Here is a 20,050-nt window from a genome sequence, read left to right as displayed (position 1 = left end):
TGTCTCTGTGGAGTCAGGCAATCTACCAAGGGCCATAGATTCTCCAGAGTTGACCCCAGAGGTCATCTGGTGTAACCCATAGATGAACAGGAATTCTCTCTACAACATTTGACATGGAAACCTCCAGTAACATAAAGCTCACTACCTGAAAGCCATTTCACCTTTTGACAGCTCTCATCATTAGAAAGTTAATTATTTCCCATTTATATTAGGCCAGTATCTGCATCTATGTAATTTCCACACACCACCCCTAGTTCTGTCCTCTGGCCCCAAGGCAAATAGGTCTGATTCCTTTTTCCCATGGCATCCCTTCAAATGCTAAATGAGCTCTCATGCCTCTCATCCATTTTCTCTTATCCAAATGACACAAGGCCTCCTGGCAGTGTTTGGGGCTTAGCCTATAGTCTCTTGGGGTCTCTGGAGAGTCCTGAGGTTCCTAGGGGGTCCTGAGGGTCCTCTTTAGGGCTTTGTTTTCTCTTTATAAAATTCAAAGAGCTGGCCTCTAACATCTTGGGGTCTATATCAGATCATGGACATCTCTGCAGGATCTGGTGTTCTACCTACAGCACTCAAAAGACACAGAAGAAGCTTTGGGGTGGGGGCAGGAAGGTCCTTGATTTTGGAAGTTTCTCTAGAGGACTCAGCTTCCTTGCTCTGATGCCCTCCTCCAGGATCAGCTGGGGAGGGGGGATTGGGACCTCAGCCCTCCTTCCCCTTCCCCTCATCCCTCCTTCCCCTTCCCCTCATCCCTATCTCTGAGGCCCCTTATACTTACTTACCCTGCCCGTTCTGATAGTGCATTTTCTCCTCATCAGAGTCCTGGAAAGCCTTGCTGTAGCCACAGTGCCTGGGAGAAAAGGGACTCGTTGTTCCTTAGTCAACCTTGGCCTCCTAGTTCCTAGTTCCTTCCATCCCTTCCTCTGTCTTCCAGTGGCCTCCCCACCCCACCAATGCCATTGTCCCAGATGAAAATCTAGGATGTCTGCCACAAGTGATCCCACAGCCTCACTCCCATCTGGGATGGGATTCTAGACTTAGACGTGGGATTGTCTTTTGGTAGGCTTCTTTGCTGCTCCTATCACCTGTGCACTGGCTACCAGCATTTGCTTCCTCCAAATCTCTTCTTTCAAACACAGAACTCCCCTCCAATTTTCTTAGGAGGTTCTTTGAAATCTCTCTCTCTCTTCTTCCCTAGTTTTTCTAGATCTTAGGTAAAGCAAAAATTCTCTACTGAGACCTCCAAATCTTGAAGAATATAATTTTTTCCATGACTGCCACATGTTCTCTCCTCTCCATTGAACCTACAGTCCCCTTGCCTGACCAGGCCTCATTGAGGTTTCTGCTCCAGGTCTCCTCTGACTAACCCTGACTCTTGCTAAGTGTGATGGAGTAGAAGATGTCCTGGACTGGGGGGTCAGGAGACCTGGGGTGTAGTCCTGACTCTGCCCCTATCAAGTTCTAGGATCTTGAGATGGTCCCCTCTTTTCTTGAGCTCTTTCATTCCCCACCTGTTGAATTAAGAAGTTGAACTAAATGGTCTCTTAAGTTGAGTGACATTCTGTGGTCCCTTCCACCTTCAACATTTAACGTTCTAATATTATGCACTAAGATCCATTTCATTTTATTTTAAGGTCTAGCGTTGTTCCAATATTCTATGGTCTAACATTCTATGTTCTAATGTGAACAACGTTCTAACGTGTTCCAAGATTCCTCCCAGCCCCAACATTCTATGTTCTAATAATACATCCTATGACCCATTTCAGTTGATATTCTTTTCTGTGGTCCATCACGGCTCTGAAATTCCATGTTCTCCTATGTTATGTTCTAAAATTCTTCCCAGCTCTGACATTAAATGTTCTAACAATTTTTCTCAAATTCATTTTAGCGTACATTCTTTTCTAAGTCCATTTTATGTTCTAAGGCTCTTTTCATTTCTGACATTCTATGTCCAAAAGCCCTCTCAACTATGACTTCTGTGCCATAAGGGCACATGGCTCTGAAATTCGAGTTCTAAGTTCCTTTTGAGCACTAACATTTTTGTCCTAAGAATCCTCCCAGAACTGACATTCTGTGTTCTAAGGATCCTTTGAGTTCTGACATTCAGGGTTCTAAGGACCTTCCCAGCTCTGACATCCTGTGTTCTAAGGGTTCTCCCAGCTCTGACATCCTGTGTTCTAAGTGCCCCCCTAGCTCTGACGTTCTATGTTCTGATGTCTCTCCCTGCTCTAAAATTCTAGAATTTGAGCTAGGTGAAACAGTGGATAGAGTACTGGACCTGGAGTCAGGAAGGCCTGATCAGGTTCAAATCCAGTCTGAGACAACTACTTGATGTAGGACCCTGGGCAAGTCACTTAACCTCTGTGGTCCTCAGTTTTGTCACCTGTAAAATGGAAACAATGGCAGCACTATCTCCCAGGGCTGTTGTGACAATCAAATCAGATAAGATTTTATAAACTGCTTCCAAATCTTAAAGCTGTATCTAAAGGCTAGCTATTATCATCACTATCTAAATATGAAGCCCCATCCCTTAAGCATTGTTTTACCAACGTCTGCCTCTAACGCCAGGGCTGTATTTTCAGGCTGAGCTTGGAAAATGAGGGGGTAGGAACAGAAACAGAAAGGGAGGAGGGCAGATGGGAACAGAGGAAGCTGTAGACTACAAAACAAATATACAGACAATCTTCACAGACACGGACAGTAGAGCCCTGGGTCCATGAAGGCCTGGTGTGAGGCCTGGTATGTAGAGGAGAGGATGGCAGTAACGAGAGGGGGCAGGAGAGCATCAGAGGCCCCACCTACCTCTTCTTGCAGATGAGCAGTAACAAAAGGATGACCAGACCGGTGATGAGCGTCAAGCAGATCCACACGATGGTTCTGGTGTCATAGCGGAGCCCTGCTATGGGACGCAGGAGGCACCATCAGCTAACCCAGCTGACATGGGCAGAGACAAAGGAGGGAGAGAAAATTCCCTCTGCCTCGCCTGTGCCCGCATGTGCAACTCAGATTTGAACATCTCATGAAAATCAATCAGGAATCAATCAATAAACAGTGATTAAGATCCTACTGGAGACCAGGCACTGTGCTGAGCACAGAGGATACAAGAAGAGGCAAAAAGTCACTGCCCTGAAGGCTCTTGCAATTTATCTCCCCAGTGTCTTGTTAGAAGCCTCTCTCAATTCAAATTTTGAGCTTATGTTCTTTCTATAATGAAAATGGCCAACATTTCTAGAGCACTTTAAGGTTTTCAAGGCACTTCACAATCCTTAAAGTAACCCTGAGAGGTCAGCCTGTTCTTATTCTCATTTTACAGATGAGGAAACTGAGGCAAATCAGGGTTAAGTGACATTCCCTGGGTCACACAGTTAGTAAGTAGCTGATTCAGGATCTGAAGCCAGTTTTGCTGACTCCGAGTCCAGAGCTCTATCACTTGGCCACCTAGATGCATACCTGTATTTCATACTTATCCCTGTATGTGAAGAATGTGCGCTAAGGGAGAGCAACTGGATTTCATTTGTCCTTTCATTCCTAAAGCCTAGCACAGCTCCTCGTATGCAGCTTAATAAATGTTTACTGAATTAATGGAGGAATTCAGTTCCTTATCCAGAGCCCACTGACATGGGTGGGAAGTGAGAATGGCACCACGGCATAGGGCAGAGTGGACTAGGAGGTGGTGACCTGGGTTCTAGGCCTGGCTTGGCATGACCCCTTTCCCCGCCGGGCTTCAGGGGAGCCAGAAATCCCTGCCCTCATTCCTTCCTGGCATTGCTGTGAGGAGGTGGTTAAAGAAGCCTGACCAGGATCTTGCCTGTACCTCTCACTGACTCTTCTCAGGCCAGACTTCTGGAATGAAGTCTTGTATTTCCATGCAGGGCACATCTCTCTGCCTTAGCGTCCTCTAAAATGAGCAGCTTATGCTGGACAGTCTCTAATGTCCTTTCCTCATCTAATATGCTATGCTTTAGCAAGCAATAGTCTGAGGGCCTCCCCAGCTTTGACATTCTGTGTTCTAAGGGCTTCCTAGCTCTGACATCCTGTGTTCTAAGGGCCTCCTAGCTCTGACATTCCGTGTTCTAAGGGCTTCTTAGCTCTGACATTCTGTGTTCTAAGGGCCTCCTAGCTCTGATATTCCGTGTTCTAAGGCCCTCCTAGCTCTGACATTCTGTATTCTAAGATCCCTCCCAGCTCTGACATTGTATGTTCTAAGGCTCCTCCCAGCTCTGACATCCTGTGTTCTGTGGTCCCACTTGTTGTGAGATTCTATGTTCTGAAGTACTTCCCTGCTCTAACATTCTATGTTCAGAGGTCCCTCCCAGCTTTAAGGTTCTAGGTTCTAACATCCCTCCCACCTGTGACATTCTATGCTTTCTGGTCCTTTCTAGCTCTAACATTCTCTGTTTTTATTTTATGTTCTAAGACTCCTCCCAGCTGTAACTGTCCATCTGGCATAATGGATAGAGGGCAAGACTCAAATTCAGGAAGTCATAAGTTCAAATCCTGCCTCAGATACTTAATATCTGACACACCCTGGGCAAGTCATTTAACTTCTCTTAGGCTCAGTTTCCTCATCTTTAAATTGATATAATGTCATCAATCTTGTACAGCTGTTGTATATCAAATACATGTAGACTATATAGGTAAAGCTTCATATTATAAGTTAGCAATTGTCATTTGCATTTTATGCTCTGGGTTTCCTTCTACTGCAAACATTCTGTGGTCCCTTCTTGTTACACCATGGCCCTTTAAGTCTGAAGTTTTATGTTTTAAGGACCCTTCTCAGGGCATATGACTGTGTCTCAGAGACTCTTCTGCCCTTCCAGGGCCTCTCTGCTCCATGCCTCCCACCTTACACTCACTTGGTTTTCCAGTCTCTACTTCCATGGCTGGACTAAAGCGGCCACAGCCTGCTGAAGTGCGGGCCCGCACCTGGAACACGTAGTGGGTACCAGGCTTCAGCCCAGATACAGTTGCCCTGGTGGTTGTGGCCTTGAGGGTGGAGTAACTTTGCATCTCCTTGTCCTGGGAGGTTGGAGGGAGAAAGGAGCTCAGGAGACTGGCCTTGTCAGCTCCCTCCATGCCTGCACCTGCCACCCTCGGTCCCTCTCCCCCAGCCCTGTTGTCTTCACCTTCTCATAGTATTTAATTTCGTACTCCAAGATGATCCCATTAGGCTGGGCTGGTTCTTGCCAGAGCAATGTGACACTGGTCTGCCCGGCTCGCTCCTGGCGGATGGATACCACTTGGGATGGGGCTAGAAGGGCCAAAGCCATGGGGCGTTAGAAAGGTATCATGAAGTCACTTGCCTTTCCCTCCCCTTTCTGGAGTCCTGCCTTTGCAAACACTTCCTTCCCATCTCCAACCCAATGAGTTGTAATCCTAGCTCTGAAGTATGAAGTTGGGTCAGTCATCATGTCTCAATGTTCTTACCTGTGGGTCTGTAGGGGATGGAATGGAAAGTCTTGAAGATCCTAGCTTATAATCTAAGGTCTTCTTACAGGTCTAATGTTCTGTTACAAGGCTTCTCCCAGAGCTGACATTCTATGTTCTAAGATCCCTCCCAGCTCGGATGTTCTATGTTCTAAGGGCCCTCCCAGCTCTGATATCCTGTTCTAAGCTTCCTCCCAACTCTGACATTCTGTGTTCTAAGTCTCTCCCAGCTCTGACATTCTGTGTTCTAAGTCTCTCCCAGTTCTGACATTCTGTGTTCTAAGTCTCTCCCAGTTCTGACATTCTGTGTCCTAAGGGACCATCCAACCTTTATAATTATAATTTAAGGTCTCTTCTAAGTCCATGACTATGTTTCTTGGTCACTGCTATTTCAATTCTCTTACCTTTCCTCTTGTTAAACCAGGATGTGCTTGTCCAGACCAAGTGACCAAATACCCCAAGGCCACCCACCAAGCTGCCATCTCAGAGGACTCCTTTGTTGTTTACTTGGTATCAAGCCCATACTCTGAGCTCTCAAACTCCCCAGGCATGGGGCCCCTATGCTCCTCCTACCTGCCTGGTTTGTGGTGATGTTGACGGAGGCGACTCGTCGGGGCTCCAGACTGAGGTCAGACACACCATTGACGGCCTCGATCCAGAAGGTGTAGTTCATGTGGGCGAGCAAGTTGGCTACCGTCAGCACTGTCTGCACCAGGTTCATCTGCTGGGGCACAAAGCGGGTGCCACTGCCGCAGGTCTCGCAGTGGCCCTGGTCCCAGGAGCAGCGGCGGCAGATGGCGTTGTAAGTGACGTCATTGCGGCCTCCCTTGTCCAGGGGAGGGTCCCACTCCAGGGTCACAGAGGTCCCATTCACACTGGAGATCAGGTTCACAGGGGCAGAGGGAGGCCCTAGGGAGTAGAGAGACCCAGCCCCAGGCCACAGCTATAGTTCCGGTTGTGGCTTGGTTTATATGGTGGATTTGGGTACGCTCATCTGGCTCTGTCTCAGACTTCTCCAGCCCCTAGAGAGCTCACTGGGGCCATGGACTGTGTCTCCCTAGCAGACTAGAGAATCTAAGTGCTGAGACTACCCCTTATCCCTAAGGTCTAACCAAGTTTCCTTCTCTTTCTCTGCCCAAGGTAGAGCAGTATAGCCAATGTTTACGTTCTGTGAAACCGTCATTACAGGTCACTGTAACTCGGCCTGTGGACTAAGCGAGAAGGTCCCAGAGACCTGGCCCACACCCACCAGGCTTTGTCATATTTTACTTATTTCTATCACATTTACTCACTAGACTATAAGGAACATGAGGGAAAAAGACCATCTATTATCCAAACTTCATACCTCCCTCTCATGAACATAACGGTACTTAGCATATATTGGATGAAATTTAACTCCAAGTCTGAAGGTTGAATGACCAATGGATCTGAAAGGTTGGTTATTGAGGCTGGTGAATAGGAGGAGAGAGGTCTTGGGTGCCCTGGATAGACTGGCCTCACCTTCCACCCCAAGTGGAAGGAGTACTCACGAGTACAGGCTGCAGATGGAGGGTCGAGGGATGCTCGGTAATAGCTGAGGTCACAGTGGCAGGTCTGGGCTGCAGATGTAGAAGCATGGCTGTGTAAGGGGCACCTAGCACACAGCTGGTCCCCGGGAGCTGACTTGTAAGTCCCCAGTTCACAGGCTGCAGAGGGAGAAAGAGATGATGACAAGGTAAACAGTCTTGTCCTAAGCAACAAAAAAGCCTTCTTGGCTAATGGACATTCAGAGCGATCTTACCAGAAGGAGCAACTCGTGTTGATACTATCTAAATGGGAATCTTCTTCTCCCAAGAGTTCACAGTATTAAAAAATGGAATATTAGAGTTATAAGCGACATTGGAGCACAGAATGTTCAGAGCTGGGGGTTGGGAGAAAGACATTTGAATGTAGTGTTAGATATGAAAGTGTCCTCAGAACACAGAATGTCAAAACTGAAAATGGTGTTAAAACACAGACTATTATACACTGAGGTACATGAAGGATGGAATATTAGTGAACCAAAAGGAAGAATGCATATGATGAATACAGAGAAGTATGAGAAGACTTATATGAACGAAGGCAAAGTGAAGTCAGCAGAACCAGGAAAACAATAGTTATAAACAAAGGATCAGTGAGCATTTATTAAGTGCCTATGAAATAGTTGGCACCAGGGATACAACTACAAAGAATGTAACAATCCCTAGTCTTAAGGAGCTTATGTATTCAACAAAATCAAAACAGAACTTTATATAATTATGGCAATCAAGTTTGACCTGGAAGAAGAGCTATGAGAATATCCCTCTGCTTTTTTTTTTTTTTTTCAAAGAGGAAAAGACTATATATACTGTTGGACGTAACTGATGTGTTGATGGGTTGGACCAAACTGTTTTTTTGTGTTTTTATTTTTTATTTTCTGTTATAGGGGATGGCTCTCAAGATGGGGGGTAAGATTATATTTGGAAACAAAGATGATGTAAAAACAAACAAAAAATCAATAAACATATTTTTAAAAAAAGAACACAGAATATGTTAGAGTTGGGCAAGATCTTAGAACACAGAATATTTGAGCTAGAATTCAATTTGATTAAATAAATTAAACAATTGTGTGCTCTATGTGGGTAATATGAAGACAAGAAATTAATATAGCCCCTGTTCTCAGTGTCCTCACATTCATTCTACTAAGTGGATCCCAGGAGGTAATCTAGTCGCATTTCACAGAATAGGAAACAGAGGTTCATGAGGTGAAATACTAAGGCACATGGGTCATTTATAGGCTTGGACCCCAGCCTGTTGCCACTTCTCTTGAGGAGGCCTCTAGATTCTGTAGTACATCTATTATCAAACAATCCCTCCACTGGGCAGGGACCTGGTTTAAATTCTGGCCTGCCACTGACAATTTGGGTCATCACCACTGAGTCATGTTCCCTTTTTGGGTCTTACCAAGGGTGTTATATCAGATAATTTCCCACTTCTCTTTCAGTTCTAAATATCACAACTCACCAACCCTCCACTCGTTTTCATAAAGAGAAGAACCAGGAACATGGTGGCAGCCCCCTCCATGAGTAGAGGGTATGAGTTCTCAGCTGCGGAAGCAGGAAAGTCCCAAAATCTGTACGATGAAGTCCTGAAATTACTCCCCTGACTTCCCCAAGAAGACATACAGAGAAAATCCCAGACCCACTGGCCATTCATAGAACTGTTTAGAACCCCCAGATGAGTTCAGAACATCACTATTAAGCAGTGGACCACTGTAGTGTAAAACACATCAGAGAATGAGGCAGAAGCCCTAGGTTTGAGCTTTTGCTGGCCCATTCTACTGTCTATGTGATCTTGGGTAAACAACTTTCTCAGCCTCAGTTTTATCATCTATAAAATGGGCATAATCATATATCCGTGCTGCTTATTTCAGAGGGTCATTAGGAGGAAAACCTTAAACATGCTACAGAAATTTGTTTCATTATTTTAATTATTACTCTTGACCTGGAGGGGCTTTCTCATGTTTGAGACTGGCCTGGAGCCAGAAGAGAGGTCAGTTCCACTTAATATATATTTGTAAATTCCCTATACTGTATGGAGGATTGTACTAGGCTCTGGGGGAGGTATAAAGTAGAGAGGAGTTCCTGCCCTCATGAACCTTACAGCCTAGTAGAGGGTGAAAGCTCTTACTTAGCAGCCTCAGTCTTTCAGTTTAGTAGTCCTTGAGAAGAAGGTCTTGGCCTTATACTCTGGGTGCATCGTCACAGAACAGTACAATCCCAGGATGGGAAAAGCCCTCAGAGATCACCCAGTCCAAGCTTCCCTTCACTAGGGTCCTCTCTCTGCAATATCCCAGGTAAGTGGCCATCCAGCTTTGCAGGAAATCCTCCTGAGGAAAAGGGCCTCCCCAGTTCTTGAGGCAGCCCATAGTCCTTTGGTTTAGAGTTTATCCTACCCTCAAGTCAAAACCTGCCTCTGTGTACCTTCTGTCCTCTATAATGGTTCTGCCTTTTGCAGACAAGGCAAGGCTATTTGTTCTTTTACAAGAGAGCCCTACAAATACTTGGGGCAGTGCAGTAGATAAAAGTGCTGGGCCTGGAAAGTCAGCAAGACCGGAGTTCAAATCCAACCTCAGACACTTACTAGCGGTGTGATCCTAGGCAAATCATTTCACTCTGCTTGCCTCAGCATTCTCCTCTGTAAAATGAGCTGCAGAAGGAAATAGCAGACGACTCCAGTGTCTTTGCCAAGAAAACATCAAATGGGGTCACAAAGACATGGATGTGCCCCAAATGACTGGACAATAACCTTCAAACAGCTGTGGACAATCTCGTGTCCACCTGCTAAGTCTTCTCTGCCACGGGCTTAACATCCACAGCTTCTTCCCATCATCCTTGCATGTCACGGATCCAAGGTCTTTCAAGGCCCTGGCCACCCTCCTGTGGACACTAAGGCTTATCACTGTCCTTCCTAAGCGCTGCTGCCCTGACCTGTTCACAATTCTCCAGATGTTGTCTGGCCAGGGAAGAGGGCAGTGAGCTGCTCCCCCCTTAGTCCTTCAAGTGGACGACAGTCAAATGAGGTTTTCTTGGCTGCCAAGTCACACTGTTGGCTCATACAGAATTGATGGTCCACCCAAAGGCCTAGATCTTTTTCAGACAAAATTTCACGTCTTTACATCTCTCTCCCCCCAAACAGACCTATTCAGTACATAGCTACCAGATAATTAATACCCTGTCTTTATCATCCTCTGATTCATATTTGAGATCTTTTCTCCCCAATCAGATTATAAGCTCCTTGATAACAGGTAAGGAGGAAGCTGAGGCCCTGGTAAGGAAAGTTACTTGTCCAAGGTCACACAGCTAATTGATAGCAGAGCCAGTACTAGGTTCCAGGTCTTGAGGCAGTTCAGCACAGTGGGAAGGGCACTGGATTTAGTCAGGCACATGACTTTGGGTAAGTCCCTCTCTCTGGGTCTCAGTTTCCTCATCTGTCAAATGAGGGAGTTGAGCACTCAATCTATGCTCCCATGATCCTGATATCTAATCTAATGTCAGAAGGGTCCTTTTATCATCCCAGGGATGTTGAGTCCAGAGCCAGAATGTTGCCTCCATGGCATCCTCCTCATTCTTTTTTAGAATCATAAAATTTTAGTAGGATCTTAATGACAGAGGTTGATTTATCCCCTCAAATTCATGCTTGGTGAAGGATTTGGACTGGATGACTTTAAAAGTCCCTCCCACCAAGACTCTATGACATTCTCTAAGGTCACTCCCAGATTGGACATTCCATGTCCCAAGACCCCTCCCAACTCTGGCCTCCTGTGTTCTAAGGCCTCTCCCAGCTCAGACATTCCATGTTCTAAGGGCCCTCCCAGCTCAGACATTCCATGTTCTAAGGGCCCTCCCAGCTCTGACATTCTATGTCCCTGGGCCTCTCCCAGATCAAATATTTTATCACTCATTCAAAAGTTGGTATTTTTATATGCCTGTCATGGAAACCTAGAAATTTCCCCTTTTGAATCCCAATAGTAAGGGATTATAATGTGCTCAGCTGATGCCCATATGGTTATAACATGTCAGGGCCAGATTAATCTGAGCAATGAAAATAAAATAATCTTTAATAACAATACTAATCGCCAGCCCTGGGGGATGTGAGAGATCTGGATGCTGAGGTCGGGGACTAATCGACAGAGACAGATGGTGTTGCTCTGGGCCAATGCCAGGCTGGCCTCGTCTGAGGAAGGGATGGGCTGGGGAATACATGTGGGCCTCGGGGCCTTCTGGCAGAGGGCCAGCTGGGGGGCTCTGCCCAGCAGAGTGCACCACCACCCCCACCCACCTGGCACAGAGCCATTTCCCGTTCTCCCCCTGTCCCCAGACCTGCTGGTCACACCAGCAGCTGCTTAGAGACCAACCCCCCTCTGTTCTCCTATTCAAACAGCTTTAGATTTGACAAATAAGGTGTCCGGCTATGGACGGCCAAAGGAAATTAATTCTAAATCAGATTTTAAACACAGTCAGGAAGGCCAAAGAACTCGTCTTCCTTTCCCTCTCCCCCCTCCCATCCCGCTCAGAAATGAGCCTTTGATATTTATAGAAAGATGATTAGGGCCATGGAGGGTGATTTATATCTTCCGTCCGGGTGACAGGAGGGAAGGGAAGCTGGGCTCCAGGTTTGGGGACACTACTTGCTTACCTGGCACTTCTCCTAGCATTCTTCCCATTCTAAAGTAGAGGGGGGAGGGGGGAGGGGCAGGGAGGAGGGCATGTCACTTGATCCCAGGATCAGCAGACTGGGAGGCAGAAGATCCAGGTGAGCCCCACCTGTGCTGTGTGACTTTGGCCAGATCACCTAAGATTTCTGGGCCTCAGGCCCCTCCATTGTAGAATGAGGAGGCTAGATTAAAGAGAGGCTGCATCCAGCTCAGCGTCTGTGTTCTTACTGGTTTGATTCACATCCTTGGGCGGTCCGCGGAAAGCCTCTAGATGTGGCTGACCACAAGGCAGTCTCCAAGGTGACAGTTAAAAGTTCTACCTGTACTTGCCACATCACTTAAATGAATGGGTTCAGAGACACTAACCTTGGAAGGTGAGGTAGCCCAAGCCAGAGCCCAAGGAAAAGCCTGAGACCAAGAGAAGAAAGGGGCACGAGCATGGTCATACCAGAAGTGAGTGGCACAGCTGGACTCAGGGCTCTAGGTCTTTCTTTTTGCCGTCCTTCAGGGAGGCTGACCAGCTCAGAAACAGGCGGCTTGGGAAGTGAGCCGTCAGCACGAGCCTAGGGGTACGGGAGGGGGCCTCCTGATGGTGACCCAATGGGGCCTGGCTGCTCCCTCCCCAGTTCCCTCTCCCCGCTTTCTTTCTGTGCCTCTGCTCTAGGGGAAGGGTGGAGGGCGGCTGAAGGAGGCTTCCTCCAGGGGACTTGGGAAATGGAGCAGGTTTCTGGCTGCTCAAACAGCGATAAGGGGCCTGGCGGGCTGTGCAGCTAACTTTCCCTGGGAGGCTCTGCTTCTCACAGCTCTGTTTGTTCAGAACGAAGTTACTAAGGGGGGTGGGCAGGGCAGAGAGGAGGGAGGCGACAAGACTGGGCAGGGAAAGGTACCAGACAAGGGCAATGGCTAGCTCCAGAAAAAGGAAGGCTGGAGAAAGACTTCAGAGGCCATTTAGTTCATTGCCTCCCCTTACTGAGGAGAGAGACAGAGATAGAGACACAGAGATAGACAGAGAGCCAGAGACAGAAGGATAGAGAGACAGAGACAGAAAAGGAGAGGGAGAGACAGAGAGACAGAGGGACAGAGAAAGACAGAAGAGAGACAGAGGGACAGAGGTAGATTAATACGTAGACATGGGTGGACAGATAGATAAATAGATATAGACAGACAGCAAGACAGAGATTAGAGAGATAGATAACAGACATAGGTCGATAAACAGATAAATACAGATATACAAAGGTAGACATACAGACATAAGTTGATAAACAGCTGGGCAGACAGACAGATAGACAAATGATAGACAGGTAGATAGAGGGGGGAGAGGAGGAGGAAAAGGAGGAGGAAGAAAAGACCACCCAAGATAGCTTCATGCAGAACCTGTAGTGAGGGGGGACGGGATGTAGAAGATGACCCAGCAATGGAGACCAAGGAGTGGTCAGACTTGTAGGAGGAGAACCAGGAGAAAGCAATTTCGTGGAAAACCAAAAAGGACTGAATATCTACAGGGAGTGGTTTTGGAACACCTTCAAATGCTACAGAGAGATCAAGGATGAGCACTGAGCAGAAGCCACTGGACTAAGCAATTCTGAAATCTGGGGTAACTTTTCTCCCTGCCTTCAGATTTCCATCACTGTTATATGGCTCCTCCTCCTTCTCTCCACTGGACTATGAGCTCCTTCACAGTAAGGTCTGTATAGAATACACCTTTGTATTCCCAGGGTCTAGCACAGGGCTTTGCCCAAAGTAGGCATTAATTAGATGCTGGTTGAATCAAAACGAATTGAATTGAAGCCTATGGCATTTTGATCTGGGGCAGGTTGAGATCACCAGATCTAATGGGATCAACTGGGGACTCAGGATATATGGAATCCCACAGGTACCTGGGTTTATTCCTTGATAGGGGTAATTCCATTGTACTCATCCATGCGGGGCTTCCTGTCTGTGTATCTCCCCCTGTCCAGCCCACGGAGTTGCATGGTTTTACTCTATGTAGATACTTCTAGTACGTTCTCTTCAGATGTATCACAGGTACATTCACACACACGCACACACACACACACACACACACACACACACACACTTACTTCCCCTCCACTCCCCCAGCTGTTAGCTACTGGTCGGCCACTGCACTTTCATCATCTCTTTAGAGTCCTTAGTGGTGTAGGGACCTTGGCCTGTTCTGTTGCCCCTCCCCCAGTCAACTCAAATTTCTCAAGTGATGGGAGGAGGGCTGTCTGCCATCTGATTACCAAAAATCGATACTGTCCCAGATGGAAAATTTAGGCATCCTGTAGAATGTAAGTTCCTTGAGAACAGCGACTGGTCCAGTGGTGTCTTTGTATCTGTCATGCCTATTACAGGATCTTGTGCATGGAATTTAGTGCTGACTTTGCTGAATGGGGGTTGGGTGAGTCAGAGCAGCTGCCATAGACCCTGCCTTCAGGTGCCCAGCTCTCTGATTTCTTTCCCAAGGCTACTGTTGGGCAAGGGCCGTGTATACCTTAGGATAAGACTGCCTTTCTCTACAAGGTGTCTTTGTATTTGATTTGTGCATGTCTTTATGAGAGACATTACGGAGTGGGTGATGGTGCAAAAACAGAGTGGGTGGAGAGCCACCCTCAGAGCCAAGAAGACCTCAATTCAAACCCTACCTCTAACACCTACTGGTCATGTGACTCTGGGCAAATAACTCACGCTCCCTGACACTATAAACTGTCCACTTGCCTTAGTGGAAAGAGTTTTCTCACTTCGGAGTTCCCTAAACCAATGAAATCACAGGCATGTGCTATACGTCTTGCATATACGTTTATGTGGTCTCCCGCGTTGAGATGTAAGCTTCTTGAGGGCAGGGACAGTTTCATGTTTAGTTTTGTATCCCCAGTACCTAGCAAGGGGCTGGCACACAGTAGGTACTTAATACATTCTTGAGGATTAATTATTTGGAAAGTGTACTGGGTCTGGAATCAGAAGGATCAGTTTTCAATCGCAGCTCTTTCAATTCTTGTGTGACCCTTGGACCAATGTCTTCCTTTCTCTGACCTCAGTTCTCTCTTCTATAAAACGAGAATTAAACTAGAATCTAAGATCTCTCTCAGCTTGACCGTGACCTACCATAGAACAGTGAAGCGCACTCACCTACACAGGCATCTTGGAGCTCCTCATAACCAGCGCTGCACACACACTTCCCGATGGGCACCAGCCATTCCCCCTCGGCGCTGCAGTACATCTTAGGCGTGTCCCGCTCCTCCGAGTGCCCGACGCACTCCCCTCGAACCTCCACCAGGGAGGAAGAGTCGGCCCCCGTCACCGCCTCCGAGAAAGCAGCCAGGTTGCGCACCATGGCCGGGCATTTCTTGTAGTAGATGCGCAGGGAGAGGATGGCGATGCAAGCTCCAATGTCCTGGAAGGCCAGGTAGAAGCCTCTCTTGCTCAGCGGCCCCACGCCGCGCACCTCCGTGTTGAGCTTGAGACGCCGGACACCCAAGTCCGCACCGGTGAAGCTCTCGTCTGCGGCAATGGTGTCGATTTTCACAAACTGACTCTCCTGAGTGCTGGTGCCCAGGTCTCGGTCAGATTCCAGGTAGTAAAGGTTGAAGGTCTCCTTGCAGGTCCCCAGCACCCCTGGCATGCTGTTACAATCTCTTAGGGTGAACTTGATCTCGGCATATACCCGGCGGGCTCCATCCCGCGGTACCCAGCTTGTCCGAAGCCAGTTATTCTGGTTGGGGATCATGACGTTGCACACCTGGTATGTGTGGATGGGGCTAAAGAATTCATCCACTTCATTGATAGAATCCCACTGCAGGGAGAGGACCGAAGATGGATTGATTAGGGACCAACTCAAGGGGAGACGTGGGGGAATGTTCAGTCTGCCAGCCAGAACTTGGGGGCACTCACTTTGTTTAGGCTTTGTACAAACAGACGGCAATTCAACACAACAGGTATTGACTACACCACTTTGTGTGTCTAGTTTTGGACTAAATGCTGGGAGGGGCACAAAGATAAAAAACTTGTCCCTGCCCTCAAGTAGTTGATAGGTGAGTAGGGGAAAGGAGAGCTGGGGAGGTAACCAAATAATTGTAAGAATGTGGCAGATGCTACAAAAAAGTGTAAGATGATCTTTTAGGTTCTTTTCTTTACCACTTATGTGTTCTGTTCTAAGCACCCTCCTCCCACCAGCTCTGACATCCTGGGTTCTAAGGGCCCTCCTCACTCTGACATCCTGTGTTCTAAGGCCCTCCCAGCTCTACTATTCTCTCTTCAGCTCCCATTCTCTAGGGCTCCCTAACCCTCTAACTTGAGGTTTTTACAGAGAAGCCTTTTTTGAATTTCCAGGTTGCAGGAACTGAGGCTGCTTCACCAATGAAACTCTTTCAGGATCCTGAATTTGTCATTCCTGGCCCATGAATGGAATTGAAATGATGCCCAGATGAACAGTTAGCACGACTAGGGTGGTACAGGCAGGGTTGCTGCAAACATCAACCCTGTCTTTTCCTGTCCCTGAGTGTGATGGGCAACATCAATGGTTGGGGGGGGGGGGTCAGATTGGGAGCCACAGTCCTTACACCTAACCCAGGGAGGTTTGCCCCCAAGCCAGGCTGATGGGCTATGGACCACCTGCTGCACTATGGTCCCTGCATTCCCAGGCAGAGATGTTTCTGGGGGATAGCAGGACCTGGTCACAGTGTTGGCATTGGTTGGGCAGACTGATGCATGCCTCGGTGCTGACAGAACTGATTAATTTTTCTGGGTCTGTGGCAGGAGGCAGACAGGAAACAGCTGGCATGTTATTTGGTACTCAATTAACTGTGACAATGGTTTTAACCCCAGAGGTACCAGGGAGAGTCCCAAAGACAGACTCACGGAACTTCTGAGTCAAGAGGGACTTTAGAATGTTCAGCGTTAGAACTTGAGGGGATCTTCGAGACAAGGGAACATCAGTGGCCTTAAAACGGAAGACTTGCATTCAAATCCTGCCTCACTAGCTGTGTGACCTTGGGTAAGCTCATTAACTTCTCTGTTCCTCAGATTCCTCATCGGTAAAATGGGGATGATAATATCACCTACTTCATAGGTTTGTTGTGAGGACTAAATGAGGTAATATTTGCAAGAGGCTTAGCAAACCTTCAAGCACTATATGGATTCTAGCAATTATCATCATTGCTGGAAAGGGAAGGATCCTTAGAGCACACAGAATGTCAGAGCTGAGAGGGTCCTTAGAACACAGGATGCCAGAGCTGGGAGGGACCTTAGAACACAAGATGTCAGGGCTGAGAGGGGCCTTAGAACACAGAATATAAGAGCTGGGAGGACCCTTAGAACGCAGGATGCCAGAGCTGGGAGGGACCTTAGAACACAAGATGTCAGGGCTGAGAGGGGCCTTAGAACACAGAATATCAGAGCTGAGAGGGCCCTTAGAACACAGGATGCCAGAGCTGGGAGGGACCTTAGAACACAGGATGTCAGAGCTGGGAGGGGCCTTAGAACACAGAATATCGGAGATGGAAGGGCCCTTAGAACCCAGGATGTCAGAGCGGGGAGGGCCCTTAGAACATAGGATGTCAGAGCTGGGAGGGCCCTTAGAACCCAGGATGTCAGAGCGGGGAGGGCCCTTAGAACACAGGATGCCAGAGCTGGGAGGGCCCTTAGAACACAGGATGTCAGGGCTGGGAGGGCCCTTAGAACACAGGATGTCAGAGTGGGGAGGGATCTTTGGGATCATCTAGATGTGTGCTCTCCCACTGCTGTCTGTCAGGTCTATGTCTCATCTCCCCTCATAGACAGCTTCAGGGTAAAAACTTGATCTCATCTTTGTATTTCCCTCAGTAGCCAGCCCAGGTTCCTTGAACACAAATCTTGAATAAATATTTACTGAAATGTGGAGAAGGCACTCTCGGAAGCTTTTGAAATAATCCAGGTGAGAGCTAATGAGGGCCTGCACTGGGTTAGTGCTTGGGAAAGGAGGGAGATGGAAAAAGAAAGCTTTGGGGGAGGTGGGAGCCCCAGGGCCTGGTGATCCTGTAGGCTGAGGAGGAGGAAGGGAGTGTCAGGGAGAAGAATCAAAGGGGATTCCATTTTTCAGTCTGGGTGACTAAGAATGTCAATACTTTTAATAGAAACTGGCCAGTCAGGAAAAGCAGCTAATTTGTGGGCTAAAATCTCTTAGAGCTTGGATCACACTGCCTTTGGGACATTGGAAGGACAGCTAGGTGGCACTGTCCTGGCAAGCAGCAAGTGGACCTGAGGCTGAAGCTTCAGCCCTAAAAATACAGACATGGGAACCAAACCCATAGAGCTAGGACACGAAGCCTCAGGGGTGACTGATAATGCCCAAGGACATGTGGAGGACAAAACGGGCTACAAAACAGGATGGAATAATGGGGAGTGCTCTGAGGGACTGAGTTCAAATCTTGGTTCTGCTATACTGAACCCAGGTAGGCCTATGGGATCCCTTCATTTTCCAGGCAAGGAAACTGAGGGAGGGAAATACCTTGCCCCAAATCCCACAGAGTGAGAAAGCAACATCACTGAGGCTACAACCCAGACCTTACTGACCTTGAGATCATGTCTTTATCCAATACTGTGATGATTTTTTTTGTTATCATCATCATTAGTGTGATGTTGGTGGTAAGAAGTAGGCTACAACCCTGTTTCCTAACTACAGCCCTCCTTCATGTAGGAGTGCCAGCTGCTTATGACTTCCTGGGGACCAAAATGACAGGGAGGGCCTGTCCCCTGCCCATCCCCTACCCACTTACCCAACTATGAGCCAGTAACCAGTCCTCATCACTCACCCCATGTGCTGGGTACGTGAGCCAGCCCCAGTCCCCGTGAATGGTCGACGTATCCAGCAAGTTCACTGCAAAACAGGAAAGAAGAGCCCTTCAAACCCCATCCAATTTCCCAGAGTCCTAATTATGGTCATCATTGCACCATGTCACCATCTTTGGCCTTTTTCTTGTCTTTGTCTCATTCTCTTAGTCCAAATCCATTGACTTTTACACCATATTTTTATCCTCATAGTCATGACCTGAACTTGGACCTCTTACCTGGGCTGCTGAAATAGTCTCTTTCCTGGTCTTCCTGCCTCCAGCTTCTTCTCTCTAATCCCCATCCTCCACCCATTTGCTACAAGAATCTCCCTTCACAACAGCTATAACCACATTACTCCCCTGCTCCCAAAGCCTAGGTGGCTCCCTATCACCATTAGGATAACACACAAACTTCTGAGTCTGAATCAGGCACTTTTGAATCAGAGCTCCAACCTGTCTTTCCAGTTTAACTTCCCCTTCACTCTATCCTATAATTTATCCATACAGTCAAGCTTGTGTCCAGTCTTCTTCCATCTCAACCCATTCCCAAAGGCTGTCTTTCATACCTGGACTATACTGTTGCCTCATTTTTCCTTCCCAACTTGGGTGCCCCCTCTAATGTGGGCCAAGCCTCCCCTGAGCAATCAGTCAGCAATCATTTTGTTGAGTGCCTACCAGGTTGTAGGTATTGGGCATCAGAGCTGGGCATCAGAGATCCAAAGACAAAAATAGCCCCTCCCCTCAAGAAGCTCACATTCTGTGATTTTCCCTAACAGATGTGAGTTTGCTCTCCTCAAATTTTCTTGGAGCACTTAGGATCTCTCCTCTACCTCGATCACACTCCACACTCTGCTGTATTATCATACATGTATCCTCTCAGTAGGCTCTAAGCCCACTGAGGGCAGGAACTACTTCATTGGTTGTCCTTGGGTCTTCAACCAGTAACATAGTGTCTAGCATACCATGGTTACTTAATTAATGGTTATTGAATTGAATTAAGTTGAATTGAATTGTAATGCCCTTTTCCCATGGTTGCCTGTGTAGATGCTACCTGTTTTTATTTTTCTTTTCTTTTCCCCCCACTTAATAGAATGTTATTTTTGATAATGATATATAAAGTTTTCAACATTCACTTTTATAAGATTTTGAGTTCCAATTTTTCTCTTCCTCTCTCCCTTCCCCCCTTCCTAAGACAGCAAGCAATCTGATATGACTTATAAATGTACAATCATATTAAACATTACTTCCACATTAGTCATGTTATGAAAGAAGGATCAGGGCAAAAGGGAAAAACCATGAGAAAGAAGAAACAAAAAAAAGTGAAAATAGTATATTTTAATCAGCATTCAGACTCCAAAGTTTTTTCTCTGGATGTGGGTAGCATTTTCCATCATGAGTCTTGTGGAATTGTCTTAGATTGTTGTATTGCTGAGAAAGGCTAAGTCTATCAAACATGGTCATTGCACAATATTATTGTTACTTCGTATAATGTTCTCCTGGCTCTCCTCAATTCACTAAGCATCAGTTCATGTAAATCCTTCCAGGTTTTTCTTAAATCCACCAGTTCATCACTTCTTATACTGTAATAGAATTCTATTACCTT

At 47.1% G+C, this 20,050-nt stretch overlaps 1 protein-coding gene across 1 annotated transcript in view; it reads right to left on the bottom strand.

The window, feature by feature from the left end:
• The window catches only part of EPHA8 (EPH receptor A8), a 50,031-nt gene that overhangs the window by 11,134 nt on the left and 18,847 nt on the right, over window positions 1-20,050 (bottom strand). Inside the window, exons 2-9 of the mRNA XM_072609233.1 lie at window positions 18,430-18,494; window positions 14,771-15,434; window positions 6,954-7,109; window positions 5,998-6,333; window positions 5,124-5,248; window positions 4,854-5,016; window positions 2,800-2,896; window positions 780-847 (exon numbers count right to left, since the gene is read on the bottom strand). Of these exons, the coding sequence (XP_072465334.1) occupies window positions 780-847; window positions 2,800-2,896; window positions 4,854-5,016; window positions 5,124-5,248; window positions 5,998-6,333; window positions 6,954-7,109; window positions 14,771-15,434; window positions 18,430-18,494 (1,674 nt within the window). The remainder of the gene's footprint in view (window positions 1-779; window positions 848-2,799; window positions 2,897-4,853; window positions 5,017-5,123; window positions 5,249-5,997; window positions 6,334-6,953; window positions 7,110-14,770; window positions 15,435-18,429; window positions 18,495-20,050) is intronic.

This window comes from Notamacropus eugenii, chromosome 5, assembly GCF_028372415.1.
Source record: "Notamacropus eugenii isolate mMacEug1 chromosome 5, mMacEug1.pri_v2, whole genome shotgun sequence".
Taxonomy (NCBI): domain Eukaryota; kingdom Metazoa; phylum Chordata; class Mammalia; order Diprotodontia; family Macropodidae; genus Notamacropus; species Notamacropus eugenii.
Note: the sequence above shows the minus strand (reverse complement) of the source record. Positions and strands in the feature narration are given on the sequence as shown.